Raw genomic sequence first — 19704 nt, forward strand, 5'->3', positions numbered from 1 at the left:
TTTCGTCGCCGCAAGCTTCTGTTCTTCCGAGATCCCATTTGAAGGCCTTTTCTGGTACTCTGCCAGAGGGGGAATCGATCACAGAAGGCATCTACATTGACCTTGTTGTTGTTCCGATGATGTGTGAGTAGTTCACCACATACCTACAGGTCCATAGTGATTAGCCAGATGGCTTCTTCCCTCTCTTTCATCTGCAATACAATGTTCTCTTCGAAGATCGTTTTGATGTAATCTTGTCTTGCGATGTGTTTGTTGGGATCCGATGATTGTGGGTTTATGATTGAAATATTCATTGAAAGTAATTGAGGATTTTCTGAAATTTATTATGCATGGTTATTATATCTTTGTATTTCTCTCCATTCTATCCGTTTGGTTTGGCCAACTATATTGATTTATCTTTAGTGGGAGAGGTGCTTTGTAGTGGGTTCAATCTTGTGGTGTCCTCACCTAGTGACAGCAGGGGTAGCGAGACACGTATTTGTATTTTTGCCATTAATGGTGAAAAGATGGGGGTTAATCAACTTGCTTGAGTTTATTCTGTCTATATTATGTCATCTTGCTTAAAGTGTTACTCTGTTTGTCATGAACTTAATACCATAGATGCATGCTGGATAGCGGTCGATTTTTATGAGATAGAAGCCTCTAGTGTAAATTATAGCCCCGGGTCTACTTTTATCATATTACTAAAACCAAAATCACCTTGCTGCAATTTTACTCTTTTTGTTTTACTTTTCAATTTATCTATCTATCATTACCAGATTTAATCCTTGCAAGTAACGAGTTCAAGGTGATTGACAACCCTCTTGTCCGTATTGGGTGCAAGTGTTTGCTCTTATGTGTGTAGGTACTGCTTACTAGGAATTTACGTGGTTCTCCTATTGGTTCGATAACCTTGGTTCTCAATGAGGGAAATACTATCTGCTACTATATTGCTTCACCATTCCTTTTGGGGGGAAATCCCAACGCAACTCACAAGTAGCAGAAACCTCGGCGTAACTGATACGTCTCCGTCATATCTATAATTTTTGATTGTTTCATGCCAATATTATACAACTTTCACATACTTTTGGCAACAATTTATATGATTTATTTGACTAACATATTGATCCAGTGCCTAGTGCCAGTTCATGTTTGTTGCATGTTTTTTGTTTTGTAGAATATCCATATCAAATGAAGTCCAAATGCAATAAAAATTTACGGAGAATTATTTTGGAATATATGTGATTTTTGGGAGGTGGAATCAATGCAAAAGGAGTCCCACAGCCCCCACAGTACACCAGGGCACGCCCTAGGTCCCAGGCGTGTGGTGGTGGGTTGTGGTCACCTCGTAAGGCGGTTCCGCTCTACTTCGGGCATAAGGAAGCTTATATCCGGAAAAAATCATGTTAAAATCTCAGCGCAATCGGAGTTAACGGATCTCCTGGAATATAAGAAACAGTTTTCGGCCAGAAAACAGGAACGCGAAACAGAAGAGAACAGAGGGATAGATCCAATCTCGGAGGGGCTCCCGCCCCTCCACCGCCAAGGAGGCCATGGACTAGAGGGGGAACTCTCCTCCCATCTAGGGGGGAGGCCAAGGAAGAAGAAGAAGGAGGAGGGGCTCTCTCCCCGTCCCTCCCGGTGGTGCCGGAACGCCGCCGGGGCAATCATCGTGTGACAGGGATCTGCTCCAACAACTCCGTCATCTTCACCAACATGTTCATCACCTTCCCCCATCTATATTCAGTGGTCCACTCTCCCGCAATCCACTATACCCTCTACTTGAACATGGTGCTTTATGCTTCATATTACTATCCAATGATATGTTGCCATCCTATGATGCTTGCGTAGATTTTTGTTGTCCTATCGGTAATTGGTGAATTGCTATGATTGGTTTAATTTTCTTGTGGTTATGTTGCTGTCCTTTGGTGCCCATCATATGAGCACGTGTGTGGACCACACCATAGGGGTTAGTTGTATGTTGATAGGACTATGCATTGGAGAGGAAGGGTGACAAAAGCTTGTTCCTACCATAGAAAGTGATGCATACGGGATTGAAGGGGGACCAATATATATCTTAATGCTATGGTTGAGTTTTACCTTAATGAACACTAGTAGTTGTGGATGCTTGCTAATAGTTCCAATCATAAGTGCATAGAGTTCCAAGTAAGGGATGACATGCTAGCAGTGACCTCTCCCACATAAAAACTTTCTATCGGTCTAGTAACATAGTCAATTGCTAAGGCAAAATTCCGCAAATCCTACCACTACTAATCCATGCTCATTATACTTGAAGGAAATATGCCCTAGAGGCAATAATAAAGTTGTTATTTATATTTCCTTATATCATGATAAATGTTTATTATTCATGCTAGAATTGTATTAACCGAAAACTTAGTACATGTGTGAATACATAGACAAAACAAAGTGTCACTAGTATGCCTCTACTTGACTAGCTCGTTGAATCAATGATGGTTATGTTTCCTAACCATAGATATGAGTTGTCATTTGATTAAGGGGATCACATCATTAGAGAATGATGTGATTAACTTGACCCATTCATTAGCTTAGCACGATGATCATTTAGTTTGTTGCTATTGCTTTCTTCATGACTTATACATGTTCCTATGACTATGAGATTATGCAACTCCCGAGTACCGGAGGAACACTTTGTGTGATACCAAACGTCACAATGTAACTGGGTGATTATAAAGGTGCTCTGCAGGTGTCTCCAATGGTACTTGTTGAGTTGGAATAGATAGAGATTAGGATTTGTCACTCTCATTGTCGGAGAGGTATCTCTGGGCCCACTCGGTAATGCACATCACTATAAGCCTTGCAAGCATTGTAAATAATGAGTTAGTTGCAGAATGATGTATTACGGAACGAGTAAAGAGACTTGCCGGTAGCAAGATTAAACTAGGTATTGAGATACCGACGATCGAATCTCGGGCAAGTAACATACCGATGACAAAGGGAACAACATATGTTGTTATGCGGTTTGACCGATAAAGATCTTCGTAGAATATTTGGGAACCAATATGAGCATCTAGGTTCCGCTATTGGTTATTGACCGGAGACGTGTCTCGGTCATTTCCACATACTTCTCGAACCCGTAGGGTCCGCACGCTTAAAGTTCGATGACGATTGGTATTATGAGTTTTGTGTTTTGATGTACCAAAGGTAGTTCGGAGTCCCGGATATGATCACAGACATGACAAGGAGTCTCGAAATGGTCGAGACATAAATATCGATATATTGGACAACTATATTTGGATACCAGAATGGTTCCGGGTAAGATTGGGAATATACCGGAGCACCGGGAGGTTATCGGAACCCCCTGGGAGGTATATGCGCCTTATTGGGCTTTAGTGGAAAGTAGGGCAAAGGAGCAAGGGAGGTAGCGCCCCCCCCAAGCCCAATCCGAATTGGGAGGGGGCCGCCCCCGCCCCCCTTTCCTTCCTCCCTCCTTCCTCTTCCTTCCCTCTCCTACTCCAAGTTGGAAAAGGGGAATCCTACTCCCGATGGGAGTAGGACTCCCCATGGTGCTCCCTAGAGAGGGTCGGCCCTCCCCTCCTCCACTCCTTTATATACGGGGGCAGGGGGCACCTCTAGACACACAAGTTGATCTGTTGATCTCTCCCAGCCGTGTGCGGTGCCCCTCTCCACCATAATCCACCTCGATCATATCATAGCGGTGCTTAGGTGAAGCCTTGCATCGGTAGCATCATCATCACTGTCATCACGCCGTCATGCTGATGAAACTCTCCCGTGAATCTCTGCTGGATCGGAGTTCGTGGGACGTCATCGACCTGAACGTGTGCTGAACTCGGAGGTGCCGTGCGTTCGGTACTTGGATCGGTCGGATCGTGAAGACGTATGACTACATCAACCGCGTTGTGCTAACGCTTCCGCTTTCGGTCTACGAGGGTACATGGATACACTCTCCCCTCTCGTTGCTATGCATCACCATGATCCTGTGTGTGCGTAGGATTTTTTTCAAATTACTCGTTCCCCAATAGTGGTATCCGAGCCAGGTTTATGCGTAGATGTTATATGCACGAGTAGAACACAAGTGAGTTGTGGGCGATACAAGTCATACTGCTTACCAGCATGTCATACTTTGGTTCGGCGGTATTGTTGGATGAAGTGGCCCGGACCGACATTACGCGTACGCTTACGCGAGACTAGTTCTACCGACGTGCTTTGCACACAGGTGGCTGGCGGGTGTCATTTTCTCCAACTTTAGTTGAATCGAGTGTGGCTACGCCCGGTCCTTGCGAAGGTTAAAATAGCACCAACTTGACAAACTATCGTTGTGGTTTTGATGCGTAGGTAAGAACGGTTCTTGCTAAGCCCGTAGCAGCCACGTAAAACTTGCAACAACAAAGTAGAGGACGTCTAACTTGCTTTTGCAGGGCATGTTGTGATGTGATATGGTCAATACATGATGCTGAATTTTATTGTATGAGATGATCATGTTTTGTAACCAAGTTATCGGCAACTGGCAGGAGCCATATGGTTGTCGCTTTATTGTATGCAATGCAATCGCGCTGTAATGCTTTACTTTATCACTAAGCGGTAGCGATAGTCGTGGAAGCATAAGATTGGCGAGACGACAACGATGCTACGATGGAGATCAAGGTGTCGGGCCGGTGACGATGGTGATCATGACGGTACTTCGAAGATGGAGATCACAAGTACAAGATGATGATGGCCATATCATATCACTTATATTGATTGCATGTGATGTTTATCTTTTATGCATCTTATCTTGCTTTGATTGACGGTAGCATTATATGATGATCCCTCACTAAATTATCAAAGTATAAGTGTTCTTCCTGAGTATGCACCGTTGCGAAAGTTCTTCGTGCTGAGACACCACATGATGATCGGGTGTGATAGGCTCTACGTTCAAATACAACGGGTGCAAAACAGTTGCACACGCGGAATACTCAGGTTAAACTTGACGAGCCTAGCATATAACAGATATGGCCTCGGAACACGGAGACCGAAAGGTCGAGCGTGAATCATATAGTAGATATGATCAACATAGTGATGTTCACCATTGAAACTACTCCATCTCACGTGATGATCGGACATGGTTTAGTTGATTTGGATCACGTGATCACTTAGAGGATTAGAGGGATGTCTATCTAAGTGGGAGTTCTTAAGTAATATGATTAATTAAACTTTAATTTATCATGAACTTAGTCCTGGTAGTATTAGCATATCTATGTTGTAGATCAATAGCTCGCGTTTAGCTCCCCTATTTTATTTTTGATATGTTCCTAGAGAAAACTAAGTTGAAAGATGTTAGTAGCAATGATGCGGATTGGATCCGTGATCTGAGGTTTATCCTCATTGCTGCATAGAAGAATTATGTCTTTGATGCACCGCTAGGTGACAAACCTATTGCAGGAGCAGATGCAGATGTTATGAACATTTGTCTAGCTCAATATGATGACTACTTGATAGTTTAGTGCACCATGCTTAAACGGCTTAGAATCGGGATTTCAAAGACGTTTTGAACATCATGGACCATATGAGATGTTCCAGGAGTTGAAGTTAATATTTCAAGAAAATACCCGAATTGAGAGATATGAAGTCTCCAACAAGTTATATAGCTAAAAGATGGAGGAGAATAGCTCAAGCAGTGAGCATGTGCTCAGATTGTCTGGGTACTACAATCGCTTGAATCAAGTGGGAGTTAATCTTCCAGATAAAATAGTGATTGACAGAATTCTCTAGTCACCATCACCAAGTTAGTAGAACTTCGTGATGAACTATAATATGCAAGGGATAACGGAAACGATTCCAAGCTCTTCGTGATGCTGAAATCAACAAAGGTAGAAATCAAGAAAAGCATCAAGTGTTGATGGTAAACAAAACCACTAGTTTCAAGTAAAGGGACAAAGGGAAGAAAGGGGAACTTCAAGAAGAACGGTAAGCAAGTTGCTGCTCAAGTGAAAAACCCAAGTCTGGACCTAAGCCTGAAACTGAGTGCTTCTACTGCAAAGGGACTGGTCACTAGAAGCGAAACTACCCCAAGTAATTTGCGGATAAGAAGGATGGCAAAGTGAACATAGGTATATTTGATATACATGTTATTGATGTGTACTTTACTAGTGTTTATAGCAACCCCTCAGTATTTGATACTAGTTCAGTTGCTAAGAGTAGTAACTCGAAACAGGAGTTGCAAAATGAAAAGAGACTAGTTAAGGGTGAAGTGACGATGTGTGTTGGAAGTGGTTCCAAGATTGATATGATCATCATCGCACACTCCCTATACTTTTGGGATTAGTGTTGAACCTAAATAAGTGTTATTTGGTGTTCGCGTTGAGCATGAATATGATTTGATCATGTTTATTGCAATACGGTTATTCATTTAAGTAAGAGAATAAATTGTTGTTCTGTTTACATGAATAAAACCTTATATGGTTACACACCCAATGAAAATGGTTCGTTGGATCTCGATCGTAGTGATACACATATTCATAACATTGAAACCAAAATATGCAAAGTTAATAATGATGGTGCAATTTATTTGTGGCACTGCCGTTTAGGTCATATTGGTGTAAAGCGCATGAAGAAAATCCATGCTGATGGGCTTTTGGAATCACTTGATTATGAATCAGTTGATGCTTGCGAACCATGCCTCATGGGCAAGATGACTAAAACTCCGTTCTCCGGAACAATGGAGCAAGCAACAGATTTGTTGGAAATCATACATACTAATGTATGTGGTCCGATGAATATTGAGGCTCGTGACAGGTATCATTATTTTCTGATCTTCACAGATGATTTGAGCAGATATGAGTATATCTACTTGATGAAACACAAGTCTGAAACATTTGAAAAGTTCAAAGAATTTCAGAGTGAAGTGGAGAATCATCGTAACAAAAATAAAGTTTCTACGATATGATCATAGAAGTAAAATATTTGAGTTACGAGTTTGGCCTTCAGTTAAAAGCAATGTGAAATAGTTTCACTACTCACGCCACCTGGAACACCACAGTGTAATGGTGTGTCCGAACGTCATAACCATACTTTATTAGATATGGTGCGATCTATGATGTCTCTTACCGATCTACCACTATCGTTTTGGGGTTATACATTAGAGACAGTTGCATTCACGTTAAATAGGGCACCATCTAAATCCGTTGAGACTACACCATATGAACTATGGTTTGACAAGAAACCTAAGCTGTCGTTTCTTAAAGTTTGAGGTTGCAATGCTTATGTGAAAAAGTTTCAACCTGATAAGCTCAAACCCAAATCGGAGAAGTGCGTCTTCATAGGATACCCAAAAGAAAATGTTGGGTACACCTTCTATCACAGATCCGAAGGTAAGATACTCGTTGCTTTGAATGGATCCTTTCTAGAGAAGGAGTTTCTCTCGAAAGAAGTGAGTGGGAGGAAAGTAGAACTTGATGAGGTAACTGTACCTGCTCCCTTATTGGAAAGTAGTTCATCACAGAAATCTGTTCCTGTGACTACTACACCGATTAGTGAGGAAGCTAATGATGATGATCATGTAACTTCAGATCAAGTTACTGCTGAACCTCGTAGGTAAACCAGAGTGAGATCCGCACCAGAGTGGTACGGTAATCCTGTTCTGGAGGTCATGTTACTTGACCATGACGAGCCTACGAACTATGAGGAAGCGATGATGAACCCAGATTCCGCGAAATGGCTTGAGGCCATGAAATATGAGATGAGATCCATGTATGAGAACAAAGTATGGACTTTGATTGACTTGCCCAATGATTGGCGAGCCATTGAGATTAAATGGATCTTCAAGAGGAAGACGGACGCTGATAGTAGTGTTACTATCTACAAAGCTAGAATTGTCGCAAAAAGGTTTTCGACAAGTTCAAGGTGTTGACTATGATGAGAGTTTCTCACTCGTATCTATGCTTAAGTCTGTCTGAATCATGTTAGCAATTGCCGCATTTTATGAAATCTGGCAAATGGATAAACAAAACTGCATTCCTTAATGGATTTATTAAAGAAGAGTTGTATATGATGCAACCAGAAGGTTTTGTCAATCCTAAAGGTACTAACAAAATATGCAAGCTCCAGCGATCCATCTATGGACTGGTGCAAGCATCTCGGAGTTGGAATATACGCTTTGATAAGTTGATCAAAGCATATAGTTTTATACAGACTTGCGGTGAAGCCTGTATTTACAAGAAAGTGAGTGGGAGCACTACAGCATTTCTGATAAGTATATGTGAAAGACATATTGTTGATCGGAGATAATGTAGAATTATTCTGCAAAGCATAAAGGAATGTTTGAAAGGAGTTTTTCAAAGAAAGACCTCGGTGAAGCTGCTTACATATTGATCATCAAGATCTATAGAGATAGATCAATACGCTTGATAAGTTTTTTCAATGAGTACATACCTTGACAAGATTTTGAAGTAGTTCAAAATGGAACAGTCAAAAAGGAGTTCTTGCCTGTGTTACAAGGTGCGAAGTTGAGTAAGACTCAAAAACCCGACCACGGCAGAAGATAGAGAGAGAATGAAAGTCATTCCCTATGCCTCAGCCATAGGTTCTATAAAGTATGCCATGCTGTGTACCAGACCTATTGTATACCCTGCCCTGAGTTTGGCAAAGGAGTACAATAGTGATCTAGGAGTAGATCACTGGACATTGGTCAAAATTATCCTTAGTGGAATAAGGATATGTTTCTCGATTATGGAGGTGACAAAAGGTTCGTCATAAAGGGTTACGTCGATGCAAGTTTTGACACTGATCCAGATGACTCTAAGTCTCAATCTGGATACATATTAAAAGTGGGAGCAATTAGCTAGAGTAGCTCCATGCAGAGCATTGTTGACATAGAAATTTACAAAATACTTACGGATCTGAATGTGGCAGACCCGTTGACTAAACTTCTCTCACAAGCAAAACATAATCACACCTCAGTACTCTTTGGGTGTTAATCACATAGCTATGTGAACTAGATTATTGACTCTAGTAAACCCTTTGGGTGTTGGTCACATGTCGATGTGAACTATGGGTGTTGTTCACATGGTGATGTGAACTATCGATGTTAAATCACATGGCGATGTGAACTAGATTATTGACTATAGTGCAAGTGGGAGACTGAAGGAAATATGCCCTAGAGGCAATAATAAAGTTATTATTTATTTCCTTATATCATGATAAATGTTTATTATTCATGCTAGAATTGTATTAACCGGAAACATAATACATGTGTGAATACATAGACAAACATAGTGTCACTAGTATGCCTCTACTTGACTAGCTCGTTGATCGAAGATGGTTAAGTTTCCTAGCCATAGACATGAGTTGTCATTTGATTAACGGGATCACATCATTAGGAGAATGATGTGATTGACTTGACCCATTTCGTTAGATTAGCACTTGATCGTTTAGTTTGATGCTATTGCTTTCTACATGACTTATACATGTTCCTATGACTATGAGATTATGCAACTCCCGTTTATCGGAGGAACACTTTGTGTGCTACCAAACGTCACAACGTAACTAGGTGATTATAAAGGTGCTCTATAGGTGTCTCCGAAGGTACTTGTTGGGTTGGCGTATTTCGAGATTAGGATTTGTCACTCTGATTGTCAGAGAGGTATCTCTGGGCCCTCTCGGTAATGCACATCACTTAAGCCTTGCAAGCATTGCAACTAATGAGTTAGTTGCAGGATGATGTATTACGGAATGAGTAAAGAGACTTGCCGGTAACGAGATTGAACTAGGTATTGAGATACCGACGATCAAATCTCGGGCAAGTAACATACCGATGACAAAGGGAACAACGTATGTTGTTATGCGGTCTGACCGATAAAAGATCTTCGTAGAATATGTAGGAGCCAATATGAGCATCCAGGTTCCGCTATTGGTTATTGACCGCAGACGTGTCTCGGTCATGTCTACATTATTCTCGAACCCGTAGGGTTCGCACGCTTAACGTTACGATGACAGTTTCATTATGAGTTTATATATTTTGATGTACCGAAGGTTGTTCGGAGTCCCGGATATGATCACGGACATGACGAGGAGTTTCGAAATGGTCGAGACATGAAGATTGATATATTGGACGGCTATATTCGGACACCGGAAGTGTTTCGGGTGATTTCGGAGAAAACCGGAGTGCCGAAAGGGTTACCGGAACCCCCCGGGGAAGTATTGGGCCTTAGTGGGCCTGAGGGGAGAGAGAGGGCAGTAGCCCAGGAGGTGGCGCACCCCCTCCCATGGGGAGTCCGAATTGGACTAGGGGAGGGGGGCGCGGCCCCTCTTTCCCTCTCCCTCTCCCTCTCTTTCCTTCCCCCTTCTCTCTTCCTAGTTGGACTAGGAAAGGGGAGTCCTACTCCTACTAGGAGGAGGACTCCCCCCCTCCTTGGCGCGCCCCAAGGGCCGGCCGGCCTCTCCCCCTTGCTCCTTTATATACAGGGGCAGGGGGGCACCTCTAAACACACAAGTTGATCTTCGTGATCGTTCACTTAGCCGTGTGCGGTGCCCCCCTCCACCATAATCCTCGATAATATTGTAGCGGTGCTTAGGCGAAGCCCTGCGACGGTAGAACATTAAGATCGTCACCACGCCGTCGTGCTGACGGAACTCTTCCCCGACACTTTGCTGGATCGGAGTCCGGGGATCATCATCGAGCTGAACGTGTGCTAGAACTCGGAGGTGCCGTAGTTTCGGTGCTTGATAGGTCGGGCCATGAAGACGTACGACTACATCAACCGTGTTGTGCTAACACTTCCGCTTCCGGTCTACGAGGGTACGTAGACAACACTCTCCCCTCTCGTTGCTATGCATCACCATGATCTTGCGTGTGCGTAGGAAATTTTTTGAAACTACTACGTTACCCAACAATTACTATGTTCCCCGATAATACTATGTTAATCGTTTCTTTACAGCACCTAACTTTTATTTTCACGTTCTTTATTATCTTGCAAACCTATCCTACCACACCTACAAAGTACTTCTAGTTTCATTCTTGTTCTAGGTAAAGCAAACGCTAATCGTGCGTAGAGTTGTTGTATCGGTGGTCGATAGAACTATAAATGAAATATTTGTTCTACCTTTAGCTCCTCGTTGGTTTCGACACTCTTATTTATGGAAAAAGGCTACAAACGATCCCCTATACTTGTGGGTTATCAGTAACATGAACAACAAGCGCCGTAATAGAGGAAGCAGCAGCGACGTCGAGGAGATCGAGATTAACGCTGGCTTCAGCAACTAGCGTGGCGCAACAAAAGGAAGCCTTTTCAAGAAGGCGAGGATGGACCAACACAATTGGACAAGATTCACGGTGCTGTGGGCGAGGCGGTGGTGGCTGGGAGGGTCCTTGGCGGTCGGGTGGTAGCTGCGACGATGGCAGACACGACGGTGGCGACGAATCGGGCGGCAACGGTGGAGCAGGAAATACAATAGACTCGCGGGGCGGTGGTGGTTATGCGGGTGGTTGGCGGTCGGGTAGTGGTTGCGGCGACGGCGGACACGACGGTGACGAAAAACGATGGATTCGCGGCGGGCGGCTGTCGAAACCCGACGGAACCGGCAGCAGGGGTGCTGGAGGGGGCGGATCTGGCGCGCGGCGACAACGGCGGGGTGCGTGCGAGCGGGCAGGTGGCGGGAGGAAGAAGATGGGTTGGGGAAATTAAGAGAAACGGGCGGTTCACGGTTGGTGCATGGTTGACGTTTTTACATCTTGTCGGCGGAGATGCATGTTAGCATCTGAGATGTTTATTTTATATCTTTGAGAGGTAGAGATGTACATTTTTTCATCTACGTCATGGGTCGAAGAAGTCGGTGGAGATGTATGTTTGCATCGTGAGATGTTGTATTTTGCATCTCTTGGATAGAGATGTAATTTCTTTCATCTACATCATCTGTTGAAGACGGGGTTTTGGGCCTTGAAAATAGAAACTCTTTTGAAGATGTTCTAAACAGGACTAACACACACACACACACACACTTCAATCCGGGCCCCTAGGGTTTCCCTAGGCGCCGTCCCCCCACCCCTCCCCCCTGCCGTCACCCGAGGGAGTCGTCGGGCATCGCCTGGGCAACTGCCGATGACGATGGCGGCGGGGCTTCGTCGCTTCGCCCGTTGTGGCGTTGGACCTCGGAAACCTGGGCGGCGGCCCGGTGAGGCAGCGTCGTCCTTCGGCCGGTGGCGCGCGCGGGAGGTGATGGCCGGCCCCCTTGGCTGCTCGGGCAGCAAGGTCCCGGCGGGTAGTGGTCGTGGCGCGGCGAGGTTCCTCCTCCTCTGCTCCAGATCTGAAGGTCGGGTTTTTCCCCCTCTCTGCTCTCCTCACTGGACTCGCCTGATTCCGAGCCTCTTGTCGCCAGATCTGGTGCCGTCAGGGTGATCCCCGAGCAAGTGGTGTTGGACGAGCCCGGGGGAAACCCTTGCTGGTATTTTCAACGCGGCGGCGGCGCCCTTTTGCGTCATTCTGCTCGTTGGAGTCGCAGCCATGGGCTCTCCTCCACACCCCGGCCATGCCTCCCGGACGAAAGCTCAAATCCCGGCCTGGGATGGGCGGTGGTGGCGCCTGGTGCGTCGTGCCCTCCTTGGAGGCGCTGTCTGGGGAGGTTTGGTGCTTTGGGGGAGTGTAGCGGTTGTAGGTGGGTGCCTGGCGTCTGTGGAGTCCGTGGCGTCCCTTCTGTGCAGGTCTCAAATCCAGCCACAAGTGCTCTGCGGTGGTGTTTGCAATGTCCCAGAGGGTCGGCGCCCTCGAGTATGGGTGGAAGGGGATCGGGTTCCCCTTCCCGGCAGCAGCAACGCCGCAGGTGCCGATTCGGCTGGTTCTTGAGTTCCTCGTTCCTAATCTTTGCCATGTGGCTTGACAGCTTCTTCCTTTCGGCGACTGTCCCAGCGGCTTACCCTCTTCCGTCGGTCTCCTTCGGCGCCTGTGTTGCAGCTTGCGTGTGTGTGCTCCGGCATGATGTGGTTGGCCCCATTGCTGGCCCGGTCTTGAGACCAACCTATGCTCTATCTCTTGGGTGAGCATCTCTACACTTCGACGGTGTGGCGCCTTCGAGCCTAGGCGAGGGGAAGGGATCCCCTTCGGTGTTAGAGAAGGCATGTGTTGTGTCATCTCCAGTTTCGGGTTTCAGCCATGTGCCCGACCAATTTTGGCGGCTGCAGATCCTCGTGGCTTCTTCATAGTCGTTTCAGGGCCTTTGTGTCGAGGGCTTAACCTCAATTAGCTGTTCTTCAATGTATTTTTCTATTCGCTGGTTGTAGGTGTAGCTTAGTAAGCTATTCTTCTTTCTCCCTTGTATCCTTTAGCCGTTGCTTTGTTCGTGGTCTGCTTTTATACTCTTGGCCGGTTGATGGTTTTGTTAATTCAATTCAAAGTCGGGCTCCTCTGGAGCCTTCATTCCAAAAAAAGATGTTCTAAACGTACCCGTTATCCCCACAAAGGAAAATTAATCAAACTGAAAGATACTCCCTCACTGCACCAGCATTATGAAGAAACTCGCCCCACCACTGCTGAAGGAAGTCGAGGCGTCCTCCCTCCGCCCCGGTGCGGAGCCTTCCACGTCCAAACCAACGACAAGGGCGTCTAAGCGCAACGCGGCAGCTTCCACGACTAAGGCAAAACCTGCTAAGAATGTGTTGTTGCGCACCTTGGGGCTGGTCCCTGACGACATGGTGCCGAACGAGGAGGCTGTCATCGAGCTCAAGCGGCTGTTTGACTCACCGCTGAGAGAGCAACACGTGCGCGTTCTTGCGGCACTGTTTGGCAAAGCATTGCCACCGGCGGAGGAGCTAGCGCATGGAAGGATCGAGGCCGTCTCGGTGGTTTGATGTTGTTAGGCTGGTGCGGGTGTTGTACTAGGTTTCTTATGGAGTGCAACCCGGAGATTTTATGTTGGAACGTTCGCAGATTAAATAATCCTGTGAAGAAAAAGGCGATTAGGGAGTTCTTGGCGTCGGTCAATGGTCGGAGAGAAGAAGCTGGATGTCATTGACCCTTTCATGGCTATGCAATGTTTAGGCCCGTCTCTTGACAGTTTTGCTTACTTACCTACTATGGAGACTCGTGGGGGTGTGCTTCTTGCTTGGGACACCACGGTGATTATCATAGATCAGATTCAGCTAGACACTAACTTCCTAACTGGACGCGTCCACAACAAGGACGGAACGGAGTGGTGGATTTCTATGGTATATGCGCCGCAAGGGGACGAGCTGAAAACCCAGTTCCTCCATGACCTTAGCGCTAGGCGAGCCGTTTACCCGGGGCCATGGATGATTCTCGGAGACTTTAATATGATCCTTCGAGCGATGGAGAAGAACAACACTAACATCAACATGGCTATGATGGCGAGGTTCGGAGGTTTCGTGGACGCTCATGAACTCAAGGAGCTATACATGCACGGTCGCACGTTCACTTGGTCTAATGAGAGGGCACTCCGACGCTCACCGAAATTGACAGGGTGTTAGTCTCGGTTGATTGGGAGTTGGCACACCCAGAGAACTGCTGCAGGTGCTATCATCGAGAGTTTCAGACCATGCGCCTCTGCACCTATCCACCAACGCCCACTTCTATCAGAAAAAGCAATTTCACTTCGAGGTGTACTGGACGAAGCTTGAAGGTTTTGATGATGCTATCCGGGACGCGTGGGTATGCGATGAGTCCATTGTGGACCCATTCAAAAAACTAGATGCCCTATTCAGAAACGCGGCGGCATATCTTCAGGAATGGGGGCAACGAAAAACGGGCAATATCAAGATCCTTATGGCGGTGGCAAACTGGCTAATATTCAGGTTCGACCAAGTGCAGGAAGCGAGGATCCTGACTGACATGGAGATCTGGTTGCGGAGAACCTTGAAGCTCGCTCTCCTCGGGCTAGCTTCGCTTGAGAGGACCATTGAGCGGCAAAGATCGCGTATCAGATGGCTGAAAGAAGGGGACGCGAATACAAAACTTTTCCAGGCGGTGGCCAACGGTCGGAGATCCAAGAACTTTATCTCTAAAATCAAGCACGGTTCGGAGATTGCTACAGATCATGGGAGGATGGAGGAGATCTTTGCGGAGGCCTATGACAATCTGTTAGGCAAGGCGCTGGCCAGAGATCACACGCTCGATCTACACTACCTAGGCATGCCGCAATTGGAGCTATCCGAGCTTGAAGTAATTTTCACGGAAGAAGAGGTTTGGGAAGTTATCAAGGAAATCCCCCCCCCCCAGATCGTGCGCCCGATCCCGATGGCTTTATTGGGCTCTTCTACCATAAATCGTGGCCGGTGATCAAGAAGGATATTATGGCTGCGCTGTTGAAACTCTTCATGGGGGACTACAGGGGATTTGGTAGGCTTAACAAAGCTCACTTGGTGCTGATCCCGAAGAAGGCCGACGCCATTGAGGTGGGGGACTACAGGCCAATCAGCCTTCCCCATAGTTTCTCCAAGTTGTTCGCCAAACTGCTCGCTACTAGAGCTCGCAAGAGGATGCACGAGATTGTCAGCTCTAACCAATCTGCATTCATCAAGGGCAGAAGTATTCACGATAACTTTCTTCTAGTACGTCAGGTGGCCCGCAAGATTCACAACTCCAAGACCCATGAACTTTTCCTTAAGTTGGATATTTCCAAGGCATTCGACTCGCTCTCGTGGGCATTCTTGATGGAGGTGTTGAGAGCAAGAGGATTCGGTGAAAGATGGATTCAATGGGTCGTCGCCTCATTGTCCACGGCAAGCACGAAAATCATCATCAACGGGGTGCCGGGACGACCCATCTTCCACGCCAAAGGGTTGAGGCAAGGCGACCCGGTCTCACCCTTGCTGTTCGTAATAGCCATGGATGCGCTCACGGCTTTGATCTGCAAGGCTATGGAGGTAGGCACGCTCAGCTCGTTCCGTGGTATTTCGCCCTTACAGAGACTGTCCATATACGCGGACGATGTGGTAATCTTTATCAAGCCATCCACGCAGGATCTCATCTGCATTAGAGCTGTCCTGGATGCGTTCAGCATCGCTTCTGGTTTGAGGATCAATTACACTAAATCGACGGCGATCTTGATCAGAGGGACAGAGGAGGAGAGACATCACGTGGTGACCATCCTACAGTGCTAGATGGGGGTTTTCCCCTGCAGATACTTGGGTATTCCACTCGCTATCAAAGCACTCACTCAAGGAGATTGGCAGCCGTTGGTAGACCAGGTGAGGAAGTTCATCCCGGCCTGGCAATGAGGTTTGATTCAGAGGCCGGGAAGACTCGTGCTGGTAAAGTCGGTGATCTCGGCGAGACCGATCCACCAACTTCGGGTGCTAGATGCGCCAAACTGGGTCTTTGAGGACATTGAAAAATGGTTGCGTGCCTTTTTTTGGGCGGGAAAGGAGAAGGTGAATGGCGGTCAATTCCCCGTGGCCTGGGAGACAGTGTGTAGGCCAACTTGTTTTGGCGGCTTGGGGGTGAAGGACCTCAAGCTACAGGCGACTGCTCTTAGAGTTAGATGGGAATGGTTGCGTCGTACAGACCCGACGAGGCCATGGCAGGGCATACCTATGGTGGAAGACGAGGAGGCCAAAATGGTGTTCAATTCTTTGGTAAAGATCTCATTGGGCAATGGCGACCGAGTACTCTTCTGGAGAGACAGGTGGATCCACGGTTTTACGGGCGCATAAATAGCTCCAACAATCATGGAGTTCGTCAGCACTCGTGCCCGCAATACTAGAACGGTACGACATGCCTTGACCGGCAACGCGTGGGCCTTGGATGTGCAGGGCGATATCTCCTTCACGGCGCATATACAAATTGCAAATCTATGCCTCGCAATTACCACAGTACCTCACAATGAAAATCAGGCAGATCAGTTCGCTTGGCCTGCCGACGTATCAGGGGTCTATACGGCAAAATCGATATATCATAGGTTATGTCAGGGGCTCACAAGATCACCCATGGCGTCGTGCATCTGGAGGAGTTGGGCACCTTTGAAGTGCAAAATCTTTGCTTGGCTAACGGTGCAGTACAAATTATGGATTTCGGACAGGCGAGCCCGACATGGGCTCCAAGATCAGCCATCAGCTTGCTTCACATGTATGCAGGAGGAGGACAACGTTGACCACATCATCGTTCAATGTGTTTATGCTAGGGAGGTTTGGCATCGGTGCTTCGACTTCTTTCAGATAAACATCGACCCTCCGGCGAACTTGAACACGTTTCAAGATTGGTGGCTTCAGCAAAGAAGGAATCTCACAGGCAGGTCAATCCGAGGATTCGACTCATTCATCATAGGGATGGCTTGGGCATTGTGAAAGCAAAGGAATGCAAGGCTGTTCAATCGACCACATCAGCAAAAAACTCCTCCGCAATTAGTCGAGCAGGTACTCCAAGAGCTCAAGAATTGGAGAGCGGCTGGATTAGGTGTAGGTGGTTTAGATCCTTTTGTAAGAGAGTAGCCTAGACGAGTTTGGTTGGTGTGGTGTCGGATGTGTCGTTGGGGATGTTCGCATCTTGTAATGACGTCTTGTAATTATACTTTTTGCCTTCTATAAAGCTAAGGTGCGCCATTAGCGTACCCTTGAAAAAAAACTAAAAATAGAACGAGCCGCACCCTGACAGAACCGTCGTCACAAACCCCCCGTCTCGATCTTGGAGAGAAGGAAAAGCCAGTTCGATACCGCAGCCGTGATGGGCGAGGCCGACCACTACAGGACGCTGGGGCTCCGGCGAGATGCCAGCAAAGCCGAGGTCAAGGCCGCATTCTCCCGCCTCGCCCTCCTCCACCACCCCGACCGCCACGCCCAGGCCGACGCCGCCACCCGCGCTGACGCCACCCGCCGCTTCCGCCAGGTGTACGACGCCTACCACGTCCTCTACGATGACCACCGCCGCGCCGAGTATGACCTCCGCACCTCCTCGGCTTGGAGCGGCTTCGGTCACGGCGGCGCCAAGTCCCGCTCCTCCTCGGCCTCGGGTGGCTACGGCCATGGCGGGGCCTCCTCTTCGCCTTCGGGTCGCTACGGGTACCCACACGGATGCGGCGGCGATTTTCAGGACTGGCCATCTCCGAGGGAAGGCGAAAGTCTGGGCGTTTGGATGAGAGCCAATTGGTACCCCTTGCTCTGCTGGTAAGCACAAATTTGGCTGCTAAATCGGCCTCAAAGCTTTTGTTTCTTGTGGCATGACCACCCGTTCTAATTCCAGCGATATCGTCTAGTATCTGAAATGTGATTTCTCATGATGGTAACTCTGCTGCAGCACCATGAGGATCGCAAAAGTTGTAATAGATGGCTGGAAGCTGTATAATACCTGGGTAAGTAAACGACCCCTCAACCTCTAAATTAGTCGATGGGTTTTGATTTCCCCTTAGTTAATCAATCAACTCCCTGTTCTCTTGGACACATTTGGCTAATATGCATGCTTCAATCAATTCTTGCTCCCATTGTATGTCTACTAAATGTAGTCTGCTAAAATCAGTACTAACTATTTTGGAATCATTGGTCTGTGTGAGTATATGCCATATTGCCATGTGGATGGTAGCCAAGCAAATTGACATGCTGATTCGATTGTTAGTGAGTAAGCTAATTAAATAAAAGAGTTGGTTAGAAACTGCAGAAGGTGTGCTACTCAAGCTGACAAAAGAGGGGTACAGGGGAATTCGCTCGTTTTGTCATTGCATCCTCTCATTCTTGACTGATTGTTTGCTTTGTGAAATGGGAAGTATTGTGTTAGCAAGTTAAAACACGCCAGCTCGATGTCCAATTCGGAATTACAAAATGTAGGTATCATGCGCTGAAGTTCCCCTGCCCTATGGATAAATGCAACACTAAAATTGTATCCTACCATTGCTGATGTTTTATTTTACTGATTGCTATTTGGATTGATATTCAAATTAAATGCAATGCATGAACTTGGTGTGTGCCTGTTTACTTGCAGAAATCATCAAGGGAGTCGTCAATAGAGAAGGAAACAGCGGAGTCTGAAGAGAAGATGAAGAATGAGCCCTCAGAAGCGAAAGAGTAGATGAACGGGGTTTCAATCTGGCCCATGAGATGACCCACTGGCTACCCATTCCAAGCCTAGTTCCACATTGTTGTGCAAGGTGTGAGGGAGCAATGCGTAAGGTGTAACTCTTGCCATTCTCTGAAACTTGTGGCACATGGCATTAGAGATACTAGAATCCTTGTAAATTTTGTCTAACTAGATTCCACTGCGGAACGCATGTTTTCCGTCTTGAAAGATTTGGAAATGTAAGCCATCCACCGCCCCTAAGATTGCACTGGGATTTGGTTTGTGTTCCAAGCGATGTAAGATTACTGTCACTAGCTGCAGAAAGCAATGTAGTAGTATATAAATATATAATTGATGTGACGCTCTCACTTTAGCCCATTAACACGAACACATAGTGAATAGATATTACATCTAAAGATAAATAGTGGTATGGTAAGAGCATCTCCAACAACCGCGGAACGCTCGACGCGCTAAAAAGTACTTTGCAGCGTGCCCATCGTCTGAAAAAGCATGGCGGACAGCGTTGGCTCCAGCAACCGCGCTAAAATTTAACGCGCGTAGCTCTAGCAAGCGCGCTAAAATGCAGCGCGCGCTATCGCACGAAACATTGCATACATATGTTTTAAATAAAAATGATACATATTTCATAGATAATAAAAACGATGCATAGATATTTTACATAGTTCCATAGCATAGATCGATAAACAATACATAGATAGATAAAACTATAGTGCAACTACATACTACGATGCAACTAGAT

The 19704-nt window shown here is 46.5% G+C and overlaps 1 protein-coding gene across 1 annotated transcript; it reads left to right on the top strand.

The window, feature by feature from the left end:
* The first annotated feature begins 17540 nt into the window (after positions 1 to 17540).
* On the top strand, positions 17541 to 19244 carry LOC125548289 (chaperone protein dnaJ 72-like). The gene is made up of 3 exons (XM_048711938.1): positions 17541 to 18061; positions 18192 to 18246; positions 18870 to 19244. The coding sequence occupies exons 1-3, from the start codon at positions 17622 to 17624 to the stop codon at positions 18954 to 18956; spliced, it is 582 nt and encodes a 193-aa protein (XP_048567895.1). The 5' UTR covers positions 17541 to 17621; the 3' UTR covers positions 18957 to 19244.
* Positions 19245 to 19704: the final 460 nt, after the last annotated feature.

The sequence above is a fragment of the Triticum urartu genome, chromosome 3, assembly GCF_003073215.2.
Source record: "Triticum urartu cultivar G1812 chromosome 3, Tu2.1, whole genome shotgun sequence".
Lineage (NCBI taxonomy): Eukaryota > Viridiplantae > Streptophyta > Magnoliopsida > Poales > Poaceae > Triticum > Triticum urartu.

Coding starts and splice junctions, on each gene's coding strand:
- LOC125548289 (XM_048711938.1), top strand. CDS start 17,622: ATGGGCGAGGCCGACCACTACAGGACGCTGGGGCTCCGGCGAGATGCC. Junction 18,062..18,191: donor TGGTACCCCTTGCTCTGCTG/GTAAGCACAAAT, acceptor ACTCTGCTGCAG/CACCATGAGGATCGCAAAAG. Junction 18,247..18,869: donor GGAAGCTGTATAATACCTGG/GTAAGTAAACGA, acceptor GTTTACTTGCAG/AAATCATCAAGGGAGTCGTC.